This window comes from Tripterygium wilfordii, chromosome 18 (genome assembly GCF_013401445.1).
Source record: "Tripterygium wilfordii isolate XIE 37 chromosome 18, ASM1340144v1, whole genome shotgun sequence".
Classification (NCBI taxonomy): domain Eukaryota; kingdom Viridiplantae; phylum Streptophyta; class Magnoliopsida; order Celastrales; family Celastraceae; genus Tripterygium; species Tripterygium wilfordii.
The window spans coordinates 12,130,998-12,148,783 of record NC_052249.1 but is presented as its reverse complement, the minus strand read 5'-3'; the positions used below and the strand labels follow the sequence as shown (position 1 = coordinate 12,148,783).

Below are 17,786 nucleotides of genomic sequence, written 5' to 3'. Positions count from 1 at the left end.
GCCGTATGAATTGTTTTGGTGGTGAGAATTTGGATGTGTTTAGATTGAGAGATTTAGTTTAGACCAAATACTAGTAGTACACCCCAAGTTTAAATGTTTAAGGAACTTTGTGCGGATCGGAGCCATATTCTTGTCTTTTAAGTGCCTTGAACGGCCCAGCCTACAATCAAAATTTGTGGGCTTATTACATCGTGGGTCTGATTCCGAAGGCCCTAAAAATCATTCGATTGTGAACTGTAGCAGAACTTGTAGTCAATCCTGTCTTTTCGAATCGAAGTTCCAACATATTTTCAGTTACAATAACATCATTTTGTCAGAATTCGAAGTTTCATACCTCAAAGTCACCCGAACTCTTGACATTTTTGTTAGTCACGAACGAGTTCAGATGCCTAGGACTGAACCACTCTGAGCAAACGATGGCAGCGCCTAATCGGACAGCACAAAGCTTTTGTTAGTTTAAGCTACAGTTAAGGTTGGCCATTTCTTTTACAATGATAAATAAAAACAAAATTTTGGAAGGTCCATAGAGCACATGAGCCCAATCTAATGCAGCAAAAAAAATCCAAGCAGAAACTTGACACTGCTATTTGCCACGATTACATTTGTTCTACTGCGCACCAACTATAGATGCTATGGGGCTGCATGCTGAGGGACTCAAACGGTAATCAAAGACATGAATGTTGTACACTGCCAGTCCCCAAAATTATACTTGAGGGACTACCTTTGCCTCTGATGAGAATGATTTGATACGAAAATGCTCGTAGTGTAGAACCCATTGGCTTCGACCAGAATCCACAAAACAAATGTGCAGAAGTGCAGGAGTTCCACACTGTTGTGTAATGTCTTGGGCTCATTCTAGAAAAACTGCACATTGAAATTCATCGAATGTCCAAGCTCCTGAAATAATAGGAGCCAAGATTTATTGGTTCTTGTGGAAGCTTCAGAACCATGAGATAACTAGTGCAAGAGAGAAACCAATGTAGTAACAAGAAGGACTGGACAAAAAACAAGACTATTTGATGTAGGATTTATGTAGCGCTGATTGAAGATAGAGAAGCAAAAAAAATATACAAGACGGTTTGCACATGTAAAACATAAGCTTATTTGTGCAGTAGTAAGGGAGTTGAGAAAATTCAAGTAGGGATTACTAAAATGATAAACACATGGACCATAAGAACAGTCGAAAGTGTAGTTTTAGACTAGAATGAATGGTGTAAGAGAATCTATGTAGTGAATTTCAACTGCTTTCTCTCGTGGCCTCATGTTGTTGATCGCAAATTGTATTTGGATAAAAAGACTTTGATGTTGATCTTAAAAGAGAAACCAACGCTCTAAACCACCACAATATTTTAAGTGAGGTAAGTTCGGGCCTATAGTTTCAGGCAAAATATTAGCAAGAACAAACTAGTCTAGATATGATCATACCTGTTAATGTTCATCCGGGGAACAATTTCATGAATCTTCCGTTCACCACCACATAGAGACTGATTTCGATCAAATGTGGATGATTTTTCTTTCACTATGTTCATCATCTGCATGTGGTTATTATGAGACCATGATCATTGTAGAAGACAGTAAAGAATTAATTGATTTTCAACTAATCATGTGTGTGAATATATATATAGCTTGACAATTTATATGTTGTATGTAAGTGTACAGGATATCAATCAATACAAGGAGTTATATTAATGTACCTCATGCTCTAGATAAAGAGACCCTGGTACATTCTCCTTTGCCCCCTTAATTCCAAGAACATAAGCATTAATGTACGTAACAATAAGAAAGTTCAAACATCATAAATTTTCTAGAATACACATATTAGAAATTCTAAGGAACAAACCTTAGGATGCCAGGGAATATTAGGCTCAGATGTTACATGTGAGTTAGGTCCGGATGATAGGGAGAGCTGGATATCATGCAAGAAAAGTATTTGTAATGTTGGGCAGCAACAACAAACAAGCAATAGCATTCACTTGCAAAAAAAAACCCCCGTAGAATACAATTCATATCAGACCTTGCTGAATAATTCTATTGGCAGCTGTTCCTGGAACTTCTTATCGGTGGGAAACGTGTAGTCCTGGGAAGAAGTAAAATGATGCTATATTATAATTCAAAAATGAAAAAGTGAAAACACGCAATAAATAGGCTTATAGGTGAACCGTATATTACAATTGATATTCTGGTCTCCTGCCCGATATTCCTGATGACACCAATTCGTTCTTTATTTGAAAATTTCTGCAGAATATTCCAATAATCTATCACTAATTAATACAAACTCAACAGCAGGACAAAACATCCCAGTTGTATCACCTTCCTATCATGAGAGCAGGCCTTATAGTTATTTTGTTTCTCCGGTTTCTTCTCCTTCAATATATCTACATACTTTACTCTGTGAGACAGTGGCACAACGACATAAGAAAGTAATCATCTCCTTTTGCCCAATACTAAGACCAAAGAATGCAAAAAAAAGAGGACACTCACAGACTGATTTGATGACAGGAAAAATGAGATGTCAACATCATTATTTTTAAAATTAAAGAGGCTTAAATTCCAGATATTATTACCTTCTGCGGTCTGCAGTTTGATTCTGTGGGGTAGAACTAGGAATACACATCTTGGAAGCCTGTATCGTGCAGAGTTTCAGATTTGGAATATACGACACATAGAAAAACACTATGAACCTCAGTTCTACCACTACTAAAATATAGGTGCGACCAGCAAACAAATGGAACAGCAAATGGTCATGAATTCAAGAGGAGGAGAGGGGAGAGATGAAGATCAACAATCTAAATTTTCCATGACCTACATTACTAGATGCGTGTTGCATAGCCCTCTCCATTGTTCTCAAGTGAAAGACCTATAATTCAATAAGAAAAAGCAAGAAAAATTCAAGTCAAATTTAACGGAAAAAATCATAGAGCAGAATTGTCCCGGCAACTTCAAAAACAGTGTCCCAGTATAGCTGTAAGAAAACACAATTAGGATAAAAGATGAAAATAATTAGAAAAAGATAACTATCGTACTCGAAACTCTGGTAGCTGTGGTGTGCTCTTTCTTGGAAAGGACAATGAAGGAGCCTTAAAAATCTGCCAAGCCCACAACATGTTAAGGACCACAATTTACCGTCCACGTAGAGATAAACTCTGTATTTTATAATTTCTGAGGAAAATAATAGAACTCGATCTTATAAACGTAGAATACCAACTTTTCTGTTCAAGGGTCGTGCTTTAAAGGTACAAGGATTTGATTGTTCACATTCACCCAACTCTGAATTGATCTTAGACCTGACAATCAATCAGAGAACAAGAGCTGAAGCTCATCAGGCCAAGTTTCATAGAACAACCTACTGATGTATGACAAATGATGTCGGTATAATATAATCACTCTGAATGTTACCTATGTCTCCGTGCCCTAGCCATTGTTTCCAGGTCCGGTTGTCTAGGAATCGTTAGCTTAGGTCTAGCATGAGCTGAGCTGACATCAAGGTTTCGAACCTGCATAACATCTGAAAAATGTTTGGCGAACTTACAGATACTACAGAAGATGGTCCAAGTATAGATTAGAAATACAGTGTAGAACCTTAGATAAACATGATTAAATTGCAAGAGAAAATTGAACGAAGAAAATATTTCCTGGCTTACACTTTGAGGTACCTTATGTAGAAAGAGAGCTTGATGCTTCCAACTAGCAGCCTGTTTTGCAAATAGCAGAAGTGTTATTCAGGATTCAAACCAGAAATGGAACATATAAGTAGTGACTCCAGTAAATGACCTCATTCTAAAAGAATATGACAATTTAGAGAAACCAGTTCATTCATGTAGACTTGCCTGCCCATGCCCCCTTTGTGAACAAACTTCTTATAAATTGGGTTAAGAAAATAACATTTCTTCCCACAGTACAAATTAAAGCATAACACAAGCGTGTTCAACGTACTTTAGAGTTTAAACAAACATTTTAGTTCAAAAAAAGCAGAGCTGATGGCCTAATAGTAGTCAACTCCTTATGTTTGCACAAAATGCAATTCGATGTCCCCTCCAAAAAGTTAAGTACTTAAGTATATAGTCAACTCCTTATGTGTGCACGAAGTGCAAAACTCCAAAAAAAAAAGTTCAGCAAAGTAACAGAATATTGTTTTTATGATTTAAAAGAAGATTTCCAACCACAAAGTTACTCATAGCAGTTGCAAAAACTCATAGAATACCCTATCTTCTACTTCCACCAGTTCTAATTTCCTCTGGAATCCAATAATATGTTCTCAGCTACACCAAATTTAAAAGTGATTCCAATAATGGTTCCAGTTCTAGTACTTCCATCAATTCCAAAATTCTATGAAAATCTACAAATAATTCTTAACAGAGAATTGTTATGGGTTATAACAGCTTTGGCTACTTATATCTAGGAATTTTGGATCCACAGTAGCTCTCATCACTCAAATTCAAATACAACGTTCACAAATAATTTTGATGCCTGAGCTCACGATTGCATAAAAATTATTTTTAAAAAAGGTGAAACCCATTAATGTATCAGAAAACAAATATTAAAGCACCTTGCGTAAGTAACCAGCCTCAAGCTTTTGTCTTTTGGTAGCTTGTGTTTCAATCAGACAAGCATTCAATGAAGACTTTCCTTGAATCTTGCCCAAATTAGTCGGACACCTAAGAACAAAGAAATTTATAAAATCAATAGAAGTTTCATAAAGTAAAAAAATTAAAATATAGGCAATATAATCTGAATATTGGACAACCATAAGAACCAAAAACACTTCAATATATTTTGTCAATTGCTGGTAGATATCTTTGATAATATATGAACATAATATTATCAGATCTTTCTAAAAAAAGGATGAAAACAACAACCTGAATAATGTATCAAAAATAAAAGTGGTACTCAAGAACCATCACCTTCTATACAACCGGCTGCACCGAACTTCTTGGCTTTGATTTTGTTTCGCTAACTGACTAGCTGTGGGCTTCATAAATGAACTCCTTGAAAAAGATGACTTCTGTGGGGACTTGGCATCAGTCTTTGAAAGATCTTCAACCATGTAATCATCAAAATTTGATCCTGTAAATATAAGGTGTCAATGTTGTGCAAAGAAAACTGACAAATAGCATAACATTAAGAAGCATTGGTCCAATAAGAGAACTAATTGCTATGAAGGCCCATGATCAATCATGAGACGGTTCCTGCCTATAATCGAGAGATCTCTTGTTTGAGTGAGATATGCAGAGGAAGGATTAATGTCTATATCTTCTTTTACTATGTAATCCCAGACCACTACTACATACTCGCAATAGAAACTCTCAGCTTCTGAACTTCCGTCATTAGTATTTTCAATCAAACAAAGAAGTTATAACAGCATGAAATGATGCCAAACCAATACTCTGGTACAAAGTACTAAATCAACTTAAAAGGCCAAACAAGGAGTTAAATTCAGTTAATATGCGTACCTCTAATACTATCATATGTCACAGAGACCTCAGATTCAACAATAGCATATTTGTTGTCGCTAATAGAATTCGCATCACCAAATTTGCATTTAGGAGGGAATTTGGCACTTTCCACCGGAGTACTTTTTTTTGCCATCAAAATTACCGCAAAAGCTGCAGAGAAACATCGAAGAAAAAAGGGGAAAATAGTTAATTAAAATAGCGTTAAGTTGGTGATGGTCAGTCATACAAAGAGTTGATTGGAAAGAAAACCATCCAATAAGGATTTTCTATTTTCTCCTCTTACGTGAAGGCGGATAACCGGTCAAGGTGTTAAACCAGCGATTAGCTTCTAGGATATCGAAGAACGTCTCCTCCAGAGTGAAATCATAGAATCGTGGTGCATCAAATTCGTAATCGAAATCAATTTCTTCGACCACGGACGGATCTTCCACGAATTCGTCAAAATCTACGAGTTCGTCCATCTTTGTGTATATGTCCGTATTAGCCATTTCAGGCCACTCCGCGCTTAGAAGCCACGGAGCACCATTGATTGCTACAATTCGCGCGAAACAACAAAGGCCGACATTAACAATTGGACATGCCCCTCTTCTCGGTCCAAATTTCACTGGAGGCGAAAAAGAAATTGCTTGAAAATGAAACGGCGAAGACCGGAGAAATCGTGATATCTTTCGTATTCTATTGCGATTCAGAATTTCAGATTCGAAACAATTGGTTTTGGTTAATGCGAAGGAAAATCAAGCACCAATTGCTTAAAAAAATCCAGAGGACAAAACTGACCGATCTGCTAAATTCCTCTCTCAATATCTCTCTCACGAGAGAGAGCGATGGAATATCGTTTTTCTTTCGCTTTCCCAAGGTTTCCGAGAGAAATGAGAGAGAATGACAGACTTGGAGAAATTTTTGATGCTCAGAAACCCTGATTCTGAAGGGAGAAACCAGAACTTGTGGAAGAAAGAGGCGAAAATTTCGTTGGAGGAAGGTTTGAGACAATAAACAAGGGAATGCAAGGAAAGAAGTGGGACAACAGGTTAAAAGTTGTTCGGTTTTATAGTTGTTGCGACTTGCGCGAGTCCCTGGTTGATGCCGGCAACGGGCCGGAATTTTGAACTTGTGGGCCCGGATTATTCGATCCCATTGCAAGTCTGCAACTTGGGTATATTTGTCATATCTTATGACGATAGTGCCCTTGATTAATATTTCTTCGATTTTTTTTTCCTATTTTCAATATACCCAAAGGCTTTAATGCAATCTCCAAAAAAATCTGAAAACAGAACATTTATGAGAATGAGATAAGAATATAAGATATCTAGTCTTATTGTGACATATCATAGAATTTATTACTGGCACTGTTGTCACTCTCAGTGGTATCACACTATCACCATATAAAATGTTAATTAATGAACATAAATGTTGAAATGGTCCATAAAATACAGAAGTTTCAACTTTCAATTAGTTTTTGTTTTTGGGACATTGAAAACAACATACAGAGATAGTGCAAGCAATTTTAAATTTAAAAGTTGAAAACAAAAACATAATGGGATGGAGACAACATAGTTATTTGGTGATAACAACCTGTCTTTTTCTTGTGCTTTATTGGATAAGGAATTAATTGGCCATTCTACTGTAAGTTTGCATGCAAAGTCTTGTAAACAGTCTGCCATTTGGTGGTTCATTCGCTTCTGTCCAATCCCTTTCGTGTGCCAGATAGGAGGAAAACAGGAATTTCATTGAAATAGAAAACGCTCCTGCAAATTCAAATTTAATTTAGCAAGCGACGAGGGCATGACATGACAAACCAGGCTTCCTAAGATCACTGTGAGTCTGTGACAGAACAATGTATAAAGGTTTCCTGTTTTCAGATTCCTTTGTTCAAGTCCATCAACTAATTGGATTTGGCCATTTGGGGGTCACCCTTTTCACATTTGTGACAAAGTAATGTTTACACGAGCCATTATAATATTATATTGATAGTTAGGTAGTGTGATTGAATCAATCAATCCATGCTAAATTGGAATAATCACTGAATTGAACTTTTTGTTAGAAATTTCAGTTCACTCACAGTAACGACATTCTTCTTGGGGCCCAAGGAAGAACAATGTAGGGGGAATGAGACTTTCCTTATAAATCACATTATTGTTTGGGTTTAGCAAAACAAATTTTGACAAACCTTATTAGGAATTGAAATTGTATTCATCCATGCTTGTACTCTCAAGGTTTTCACCCAGAACCAGAACACACATGAGAAAACATTGTATTTGAAATGGATGCAATCCCATTAACAGCCAAAAAGAAAGAACCAATTACAAACATTGTTATCTCATAATTTTTGTTTAAAAAAATTCCTTAGCCTCCTGGTTCATGAACTCATGATTATTGATGGATTGATTCTCTGCAAAAGGTAACGTTAGCGTTTGGGCTTTCCATTTCAAACATGAATGTCAACAGATAAGGCCGGCGGAAATTGAAATCAAGATTCAAAACAACAAGCCTTTCTCTTTAGTCCAATAAAGCTCTCCTATGGAGCTGGGCCGATTAGATCTGGCCTAGTTATATTTAATTTTGTGTCTGTAAAAATAAACAATGAGGGCATTTTAGGAAAATTATGATTGATTATACATTTAACAAAATCCAAAATTGTAAACTACCAAATCCCATCTTCCCCGTCTCCTCTCAATGAACGGCTCTGGAGTCTGGAGGCTAAACACCTCCGAACAAACCACACACACTGTGAAGTACCGTGGTAACTAACCAAAGCATCAAACTCTGCACTCCCCACTGAGCTGACCACCTATCACTGCGGGATCGCCCGCCAAGCTCATGACCTGGACTCCGAACTCGGAGCCCGCATACCCGCCGCGAAATCCTGCCGGAGCAACTGGCATGAGGCTCATAGTGCCCCTGCAGGGCGTTGGCCAAGGCAGAGGAGGCATAATTCTAGGTTCGTTGATTCCTTGCGCTCTCTTCTACTTTTTCCAGCTGTATCTGAAACGACACCGTTCTCCTGACCCGCCGCCATCTTCGAATCCTCCGTCGCCATCATCGTCGTCACCGAACCTGGCGGAGCTTCCCCGAAGTTCTTCGCGCTTAAATTTGTCAACCCGTGGCTCCATCGGACGGGTCCGCGTTTCGAACCGTGCTAGCTCTATTGCGAAACCGAACGATTCGCCGTATTATATTGGGTTGGATAAAGTTGCTACGGACCCGTATCATAGAATGGATAATCCGGATGGGATTATCCAGCTTGGTTTGTCCGAGAACAGAGTAAGTTTTTGTCATTTATATCTGTTTTAGTTTTCAAACTATTGTGGTTTCACTTTTCTGATTGGTGTAAGTTGGTCTTTTGTGATGTACTGATGTAGTTAAGCTTGGATTTGATTGAGAATTGGTTATCTGAGAATTTGATGTGTTCCATAATGGGAAGCGGAGATGATGATTTGAGCATTAGTGGGATTGCAACATACCAACCATTTGATGGATTGATGGAGTTAAAAGTGGTAAGGCAGCTTTGAGTGCTTAATGCCTTAGTCCCTCCTTGGTTACTATTTGAATTGGTGATACAGTTAACATGATGGGTTACTTCATTTCATTTGAAGCTTGAAAATGTATCCTTGTGAAATGGAACATCGAGACAGGGCAGACAATGAAGAAAAAATTGATGAGTAATTATAGATAGGCTAAGATCAATACGCACCCACAAGAGCAATGAACTCCCTGAATTCATATGCATGAGCATTATGTCAGAATTATCAATTTTACTCAGCCAACTTCGGTTCCATATCACCGTACCAGTCTGAGCTCTTTAGTCAACCAATCTCACCTTTTTAATTTTATAGTAATGCTGGCAAATACTTCAATGCCCATCAACTATCATACAACCTTGATTCTTACCAAACAATAAAGTTTGAGTTGATTTTTTTTTATGAATAACATTGATTTTAATATTAGTTACTTTAGAGTATGAGAGGACTTGAACACTCAACCTGTTCAAAATCCTAAGGAGTGGCTCCTTGTTTTTATATCGTTTGAGTTCATTAAGAAGATTAAATTTGAAAGACAAACAAAACCAAGAAATTGATTTCATAAAAGGAGAAGAGTGGGGCAAATTTGGAAGTGGTCGTTATTATCTTTTAGCCTTCTTTATTTTTAGAAGCTTGCTTTATGCTATGTTCGTTTTATACCTTTCTTACATCATTATTCAATGAGTGAAAAACTAGCAATATTTTTACAGCCTGTTCTTAGCAATATCTTTACAGCCTTTTCTGTCGTGATTTTTTATTTTGAACAGCTTGCCATGTGTTAACTGTACTGCTGTTAAGGTGTCATTTGTTTGCTTCTCTCAATTTTGTAGGCTATGGCAGGTTTCATGTCCCATATAATGCAAAACAGAGTATTTTTTGATCCATCACAGCTAATATTAACTGCTGGTGCCACTCCTGCAGTTGAGATACTATGCTTCTGCTTGGCAGACACTGGAAATGCGTTTCTTGTTCCTACACCCTATTATCCTGGGTAATTATATTATCTTAATTTCAAAACTCCCAGAAGTAAGCCATTTATATACCACATTTTTCACACGCTGAGTCTGCTGTTAAAGTTGATTAGAAAAAAATTGCAGTTTTGATAGGGATATGAAATGGCGAACAGGAGTGGAGATCGTTCCTGTTCATTGTCGCAGCACCGATAACTTCGTTTTGAGTATCACTGCTCTGGATCAAGCATACAATCAGGCAAGAAAAAGAGGATTGAAAGTTCGCGGAATCCTGATTTCCAACCCTGCAAATCCTGTTGGCAATATACTGACACGCGAAACACTTTACAATCTTTTGGATTTTGCACGAGAGAAAAACATCCACATTATTTCTGACGAAATATTTGCAGGTTCTTTGTATGATAATGAGGAGTTTGTGAGCATGGCAGAAATTGTTGACCTGGAAGAATTTGACAAGAGCAGGGTTCACATAGTATATGGGCTGTCTAAAGATTTATCTATTCCTGGATTTCGGGTGGGGGTTATCTATTCCTATAATGAGAGTGTTTTGGTTGCTGCTAAAAAGTTGACAAGATTTTCTCCGATTTCTGCTCCAATCCAGCGGCTCGCAACTTCAATGCTCTCAGATACAAGGTTCACTCAGGAATATATGAGAGCCAACAGAAAAAGGATACAGCAAATGTATAACTCATTTGTGGCAGGTTTGAAACAAATAGGAATTAGGTGTGCAGAAAGCAGCGCTGGCTTGTATTGTTGGGCTGATATGAGTGAATTGATCCTCTCTTACAGTGAGAAGGGGGAACTTGAGTTATGGGAGAAGCTTTTGAATATTGCTAAGATCAATGTCACTCCCGGCTCGGCCTGTCATTGTATAGAACCTGGGTGGTTTCGATGTTGTTTTGCTACGTTAGATCAGGAAGATCTTCTGGTAGTTATTGAACGGATCAGGAAAGTTGCTGAAGGTTGCAAATCTCCCAGTTAAGGTACAACTAGTGTTATAACCGAATATCTTGTAATCAACCAAAAGAATTACTGGAATGATGGTCAATCTTGTTGCCTTGATTGATCGAGGCTTGGTTTATAAGACCTTGCTCTTTCAATGAACCAGGAGAAAGTATGTGGACACGCAAGTTGAAGATCACAGAATATTTTAGATTAAAGTAGTTCTCACAGAAAATCAACATATAATACATATTGACAAGTTTGGATTGATTTGTGACTGTATCCTTGAGGTTGAAAGCCAGAACAACTTGGAAGGGATTCCTGATAAGGAGGACGCAATTGTAGATGATGAACAGGAATAAAAGCTTTCTTCTATATCAGTTTCAGTCTCGGTTGGTACTTTTTCCACTGGAGTCCTTCTACCATTTTAAAGCTAGGTCCAAAGAAGCAGCATCCAAATGTTCTCTTATTAAATTCCTGCCATTAGTTGAGTTCAGGAATATTAGAAATTGTTTTGGTATCTTTGTGCAAAATAGCCGGCTATTTTTAATTTGATATTGATTAGAGTATAGAAGGCTTGAAAAATAAAACGTGTAACCGTGCTTTTTCTTTATGTTCTTTTGTTTTACTTTTCTTGGTAAGTAACTGTTAGCAGTTGGATATCCTCGACTTATTGCAGTCAAATATTCTGGTCGTAGTAAGAGTAGAAAGGTAGCAGAAACTGGAGATTTTATCATTGATAATTTTTGTTATCTCATTTGAACAGCTTTCCCTTTGGTAACTTCTCCAGTGACTCATCATTGGCCTCCTCAGCATAGTACTGGTGTCATTTTCATATCCCCAATCCTTATGTTTTTGTTCCGGTGGAATATGAGAACTCATGTCAGTGTGACCAGCCTTATCAAGGAAACCAGAAGCCGGTGGATGCAGTGGAAAGAGGTGTTCCAGGAAAGGAAGCTCCCACAAGACTTGAAAATCCAGTAGCATAGCTGGTGCTTGTACTTCCAGTTTGAGAATCTGAGGTGGAAGATAAGTCCAGCAGGCCATTGACGTTCTCTGTTGATGGAGTTCTTTGCACTGGAACAGCAGTACAAATTGTGGCTGATGACACGAGGCGATTTGCTAGGAGGGAGGGAGCTGAGCAAAAGGAATCATCTGTTCAAAACCAAATGCTTCTTTATCAGATTCATATATCCATTCTCCTTGGTCATCAGCATCATCACCATCACTGGCATTGGTGAACCCTCCACCTTTACAATCATCATTGTTGGTAGTATTGTTGCTGTAGGGTACTATTGCTATTAGGAGAAAAGCGAATTCTGCCGGTGGGGTTGTTAGCACTGGTTCCAGCCATGGCTGTGAAAAATGGGGTAGTGGTTTTCCAGGCTTTCCCTCCTAGTTGAAGGGAACTGAGGCAATGAGCTTGACTCGAGGTGTAAAGGCTGGTTTAGTTGGTGAAACATCAGGTTTCCAGTCCTTAGGTAAACCTGGTTTGTCTTTTCATAGAAGTGGAAACGATGGTTGTTGCCTGGCTTGCTTCTTGTTATAGGGTGCTGTGACTCTTTTTTCTGCCATTCTGGATTAGACTCCATGGTCCACGTTTTGGTTTGTGCACCACTCCCACTCTATATATGTTAATGTGGCAACGTGGATCAGTTTAGGACTTAAAGACAGTTGCTTAACTGCACCATTTTTTGTGCATAGAGATTAGGCTTACCTGCTCCATCTAAGTTCTGGGAGACGAAAACATGTTCGGACAAGATTAAGATGCTTAGGACAGAGAGTTCATGAGAAGTCAAAAGACTCAAAAGCCATGTCTGAGTCTGAGGTAGTCCCACCAAGCCTATTAAGGAGCCCGAGGATGGTTTAGTACCGTTCTACACTCCCACTCCATGTAGGCCAAGGGGCGCTATGGGTTGTAGTGTTGGGCATGTCGAGTTATTGGACCCTGAAGGAAATATTGGCTTAGTGCTTTAGATGGGCTGTTAAATTTAGCCCAATGCCATGTTGGAATATGGACCCTTTATGTATGGTCCTTAGTTCCTTACAACCAGACTAAGCCCAAAAGCATAAATTATCTGCGCACTACCTAAACCAACAGGCAACAGTACAAATTGCTTCCGGCCCATTGACAGGAAATGCCCTGGATCAGCCCATTGACTGCAAGGTTTTTGCTCAGCGGTGTAGTTGGCAATGTTATCCTCGGACCACTCGGCAAAATACCTTATTGTACTTTGTACAAAACCAAGGAAGTTCGAACGTACAAGACGAGAGCCGCAGAAAACGAGACATCTTTCATGAAACCACACGCAAAGCTCTTACTGTAAACTCAACAACAACCACTCTCGTCTAGTCGTCTTCAACTTTGAATCTTATCGATGGCCACACACACTTTCTCATTCCTCCAAATTTCTCCGCTTGTCGTTCAATCGAACCGCCATAAGCCTTGTATATCTCTCCGATTGAATCCTTTGTTAGGAAATCAGCTCTTAATTGGACGTTTGAGTTCGACGCACTTGGTTCTCAAGTGCCATCGATCGACGACTGCTACTGTGCTGGCCAATCTCCAAACCTCGTAAGAAATCTGTTTAATCTCGCACGGTTTTATTATCTGAAATTAGGGCTTTGGTGCATTTTACTGTTTAATCCGTAAAACTGACTCAATATAAACACGCATTAAATGGAGTAGAAATATGGAATAAGATGATGGCTATGTTTGTTTTGATTTATACTTGTTCATTCGAAAAAATGATTATCCATACAACTGGTATAGTATTCGTTAACTTGATTGTTTCAATGTTCGTTGATTTTACTGTGAATATTCACAACTTAATGCAGTTGAATATTTATTCCTGCCATTCCTCGTAAATGATGGTTTGAACTAGTCGAAGGAGATTTAGCTAGAATGTATAGTCATGGCTAGAATGTATAGTCAAATAGATAATGAATGTAGTTTGTATTCTATTTCATTGCAATTGATGATGAAATAGGTAAATAACACGCGTGCACAAGGCTCTTGTAGTGGTCGAGGTCCAAGATGTACGCATAACTTATCCCACATAATATATGGAGATTCTATTTCCAGGAATTGGACCTAATGCAAGGTAGGTAACGGTGCACAAGGCTCCCACATTGGGTGAGGTCAGGGACGGTCAAATAGACAAGATGTCTGCATACATTATCCCTACATAATATGTGGAGAGACCGTTTCTAGAAGATTAAACCTGTAACCTCTAATTTGCAACCCAACAACTCTACCACTGCGTCACATGTTCGCTTGCAACCTAACGCAAGGTATCAGTAAAAGACGATAGTTGCTACAAATGGAGAGTAGAAACGATTATAATTTATTGTAATCTTTGTTTTTGAATGGGTTAGTAGTTCACATCCTTCACTTTTTCCGGCTGTTTAAACTCTCCATTCTGCCATTCCATAATGGTCTCAATTTTGAACTTGTCCAGAAGGTTACAAATTGCTTAAAGGAGACACAAGTGGACTTCTCATCACTTGCACGAAGTGCAATGTGCGATTCCCCTTCCTCAAAAAAAAATCAAATGACTTGTCGGAAAAAAAAAGAGGTCCGGTCCACACAGAGTCATTTCTCCTAGTTCCACCTCCTGCCTATATTGAAGAGCAAAATGATCTGTTTCTCCCTCCGCGAGTTATTTGCTGAGAAACAAACGTTTATATCAATGCCCAATGTTTGAGTGATTCCTTTCTCGGTGGTCAATCTGTCCATGGTTGCTACATTGTTTTAAAATATCCCAAACTCAAATGGGATAGACTAACATTCCATGTTTCAAGAAACTAACTTGTTTTTTCCGGGGAACTAGAATTCTTGAGAGTTTTATGATGTTATATACTTATATGATTAACCTTTGATTTTATTTTTTTTATTTTGTAGGAAGGAAGAGAAAGCTTCTCAAGAGAAAATACCAAAGTGAGTTAATAGCATGGCTCATAATGCAAATGTTTATGTAATATAATATTTTGAATTTGCAAGTGACATTGTTGCTTAGATGGTCAGCGAAGGCAATAAAGTCTCTTGCTATGGCGGAATTGGAGGCCAGGAAGCTCAAGTATCCAAATACTGGAACTGACGCTCTTCTAATGGGCATTTTGTCTGAGGGTTGGCATTTTTAACTCTCTCTATGTTCTGACATTTCTTCATCAAAGAATATTGAATGAAGCAAATCTTATTCAGTTATTTCTAGCTATTAGGCTATTTGAGGTGCATAAGCACCCTAAATGCACAAGTGAATGCTAATGCCTGTTAATCTCAATCCCCAATAAAGAACCGCTGTAATGGATGATTATTTGGCTGTGCTCCAATTAAAAACTGTAAGACGTCTGAGATGTTCCAAGTCCTTGTTGTATTATCCACATCATCATACTGATTGTACCTGGGATAACTGTTAGTTATAACCGGTGCTTATATTTTGTCTCATTGTCTTCCATTTTACTGAACTCTGGATCTTTACTTTCAGGAACCAGTCTGGCCGCCAAGTTTTTGAGAACTAACAGAATTACTCTTTTCAAGGTGCGAGAAGAAACAATAAACTTACTCGGAAAATCTGACATGTATTATTTCAGCCCCAACCGTCCTCCATTAACTGAACAAGCTCAAAGTGCAATTAATTGGGCTGTTGATGAGAAACTGAAGTCAGGTATTTCTGTATTTGTTATCCCGTGCTTTAGGTCCAGAGATTATAAGCATATTTATTTGTCTTCTGAACTCTCTCAATTAATACATGAGGGTATTTGGTTAAAAGGACATAATGGTTTTGAAATTCACTTCGGTTGCTTGATGTGTAGTGCAACTTTATTGGGTATGTTAAGATAGTTCATGTCAATATATTAATATATATCACCCCGTGATACATGAATAATAGTATATATAAAGTTTGAGTTGAGGGTGTTGCTGAATTAAAATATTGATGGTGGCTTCTAAATTTGGGTGGGAAGTCACGATTGCCCATGAATTTGTAATTGCTTGTTGTCTTTTGGTTGGGTTATATGAGTCATGCTCATATGAGGTTCCTCTCCATCGGTTGTTGTTTGATTTCTCTTATCACATATAGCGATTGAAACTTTGTTTACATTGTTGAGATATGGAGGAAACTTTTGGCAAGATCCTTATTTTGCTTTATTAGTGAAATGACTGCTAAATTTAGCCAAAGTTTTCACACTCAGTTTTGTCAGTTTTACAACATACGGACATCAACTGACCACTAATCATCTGCCCAGCACCTAGAATTGCATCAATAGGTGTTTTCTTTTTTGGTTCAACTAACAGGTATTCTCATCGTTCAAAAATAAGCAGTAAATCTCAAATACTCTGTAACTTAACCAAATGACTAAGGGATTCTGATTGATATGCTTACCATGATTTATAACTTGTACAGCTTGGTGAATGTGGTGTTACACGGCAATTACACAATGAATGGGAGTATAGATTTATGCTACCAGTGGTTTGATATAGAAAAATTAATAAGGCTAAACTACAGGCGTTGACTGAGTTTGAATTTTCTTTTCCCCTGTAGCTGTCATGACTTTTTACACCTCCGTTGTATGTGGCATATTCCAAATAATGAAGCTTTTTTATTCTGAGTTGTGATATGAATTGGGCTGGCTACTGAAAGTAAATGAATCTGCTATCCTAGCCTCTTTTTTAAGGAACCATGAGCCTTTTTACCCATGTAAATTCTGGGTATTTGAACCATACCACTCTCCTACTGGTCTCTTATTTATAATTTCTTGCATTCTTTTAATTAATTGTTATTTTTATACGCCGTTTGAGCCTGTCTTATTGAAATTCTGTGCAGGTGCAAGTGGAGAACTTACACCCGATCATATACTTCTGGGGATTTGGGCAGAAAAAGAATCTGCTGGTCACAAGATCATGGAATCTCTAGGTTTTGATGATGAGAAGGCAAAAGAACTTGCCAAAACAGTGAGTTTCATGCTTCTAACTGTTGACCATCATTGTCTCAGCATCGCTTCTAATGTGGTTCTTCTTTTATGCAGATGAATGAGGACATTGCTCGTAGCTAGAAATAGAAAGGAAAAGTTTTTTTTTATCATGGAGCATAACCAACTTGTCCTCTAATTGAGCTTCAGGAGAGTGCAAAGATTAATCAGTTTGCTGTAAAGATTTTCTGAGCTGCTTTATTGACTCGAGGAAACTGAATGACAGTTTTTCTTTCTTTCAATTCTGGGACATTGTACATGAAGAATTTGTTTTTTTTTTACAACCAAACAACGTGTGAAAGTGATGAACAGCAGTTTTGTTGTGCGAGGGATGAGATGAGATATAGCTAGCACTTTGTTCTGAACGCTTGCGATTAAAATGGGGTATATGATTTTTCTTATTTTAACTCAATTATTTTGGATGATCTCTATTCTAACACCATTCTAACCCACATTTTTTATTTCAATATGAAATTAATATTGAATGTCTTTTTGTAGAGAGAATTTGGAGGAGAGAGAAGAGAGTAATAATGTACTGATGTTTTGAGATGGTCGGCATATATCAAATTGTGGTATGTAAATTGAAAATATTAAAATAGGGTATAATTTAGGATTGTCGTTGTGTAGTCCCTAGATTCGGTTGAGATTTGGGGATTATGTAGTTCCTTAGAATTTATTATTCATGTGGGTGTTTGGCAATGCGTTCGCACTGCAATGAGTTACACCGCACCTCACAGCACCACAGTTTTTTGTAACACGTCAAACAGTTTTTGCATTCCAACTTACCTCATAGCACCACAACTTTTTACCTCACAGCACTTCACCACACCTCACCTCACAGCACTCCCAAACGTTTACAATATATGTTGAATTGTCTTACCTAATCAAATTAGATCAATTATTTTATTTTAGACTAATCTACAATGCAAACA

General features: G+C 37.9%; 3 protein-coding genes across 5 annotated transcripts; 2 read left to right on the top strand and 1 right to left on the bottom strand.

Moving 5' to 3' along the window:
- Positions 1 to 473: 473 nt before the first annotated feature.
- LOC119983947 (protein TPX2-like) lies at positions 474 to 6,445 on the bottom strand. Of its 3 annotated transcripts, none has more exons than XM_038827682.1 (17): positions 5,737 to 6,445; positions 5,451 to 5,603; positions 4,902 to 5,064; positions 4,547 to 4,655; positions 3,642 to 3,692; positions 3,397 to 3,494; positions 3,206 to 3,284; positions 3,024 to 3,086; positions 2,807 to 2,857; positions 2,565 to 2,623; positions 2,311 to 2,389; positions 2,170 to 2,235; positions 2,015 to 2,077; positions 1,841 to 1,906; positions 1,695 to 1,739; positions 1,426 to 1,532; positions 474 to 897 (listed from the first exon to the last, which is right to left on the bottom strand). In XM_038827682.1, exons 1-17 carry the CDS (start codon positions 5,939 to 5,941, stop codon positions 879 to 881), a joined length of 1,476 nt encoding a protein of 491 aa, XP_038683610.1. In that variant the 5' UTR covers positions 5,942 to 6,445; the 3' UTR covers positions 474 to 878. The 3 variants fall into 3 exon arrangements, with proteins under 3 accessions (XP_038683610.1, XP_038683611.1, XP_038683612.1); XM_038827683.1 differs by having other exon boundaries at positions 3,654 to 3,692; XM_038827684.1 differs by having other exon boundaries at positions 4,902 to 5,034.
- Positions 6,446 to 8,102: 1,657 nt separating this feature from the next.
- LOC119984090 (probable aminotransferase ACS12) lies at positions 8,103 to 11,497 on the top strand. Its single transcript, XM_038827857.1, has 4 exons — positions 8,103 to 8,714; positions 8,813 to 8,947; positions 9,802 to 9,962; positions 10,069 to 11,497. Exons 1-4 carry the CDS (start codon positions 8,271 to 8,273, stop codon positions 10,922 to 10,924), a joined length of 1,596 nt encoding a protein of 531 aa, XP_038683785.1. The 5' UTR covers positions 8,103 to 8,270; the 3' UTR covers positions 10,925 to 11,497.
- Positions 11,498 to 13,116: 1,619 nt separating this feature from the next.
- On the top strand, positions 13,117 to 17,261 carry LOC119984091 (ATP-dependent Clp protease ATP-binding subunit CLPT1, chloroplastic). Its single transcript, XM_038827858.1, has 6 exons — positions 13,117 to 13,459; positions 14,789 to 14,824; positions 14,904 to 15,013; positions 15,372 to 15,551; positions 16,710 to 16,837; positions 16,912 to 17,261. The coding sequence occupies exons 1-6, from the start codon at positions 13,263 to 13,265 to the stop codon at positions 16,936 to 16,938; spliced, it is 678 nt and encodes a 225-aa protein (XP_038683786.1). The 5' UTR covers positions 13,117 to 13,262; the 3' UTR covers positions 16,939 to 17,261.
- The last annotated feature ends 525 nt before the right edge of the window (positions 17,262 to 17,786 follow it).

Bases quoted from the DNA above. Each gene is read 5' to 3' on its own strand.
- LOC119983947 (XM_038827682.1), bottom strand. From the start codon at position 5,941: ATGGCTAATACGGACATATACACAAAGATGGACGAACTCGTAGATTTT. The intron at 2,624-2,806 runs GTAGGTCATGGA...TGCACGATACAG, and splicing joins TGCAACACGCATCTAGTAAT to GCTTCCAAGATGTGTATTCC. The intron at 2,078-2,169 runs GTAATATACGGT...ACTTCTTCCCAG, and splicing joins AGGAGACCAGAATATCAATT to GACTACACGTTTCCCACCGA.
- LOC119984091 (XM_038827858.1), top strand. From the start codon at position 13,263: ATGGCCACACACACTTTCTCATTCCTCCAAATTTCTCCGCTTGTCGTT. The intron at 15,014-15,371 runs GTTGGCATTTTT...CTTTACTTTCAG, and splicing joins AATGGGCATTTTGTCTGAGG to GAACCAGTCTGGCCGCCAAG. The intron at 15,552-16,709 runs GTATTTCTGTAT...AATTCTGTGCAG, and splicing joins TGATGAGAAACTGAAGTCAG to GTGCAAGTGGAGAACTTACA.
- LOC119984090 (XM_038827857.1), top strand. From the start codon at position 8,271: ATGACCTGGACTCCGAACTCGGAGCCCGCATACCCGCCGCGAAATCCT. The intron at 8,948-9,801 runs GTAAGGCAGCTT...TCAATTTTGTAG, and splicing joins GATTGATGGAGTTAAAAGTG to GCTATGGCAGGTTTCATGTC. The intron at 9,963-10,068 runs GTAATTATATTA...AAAAAATTGCAG, and splicing joins CCTACACCCTATTATCCTGG to TTTTGATAGGGATATGAAAT.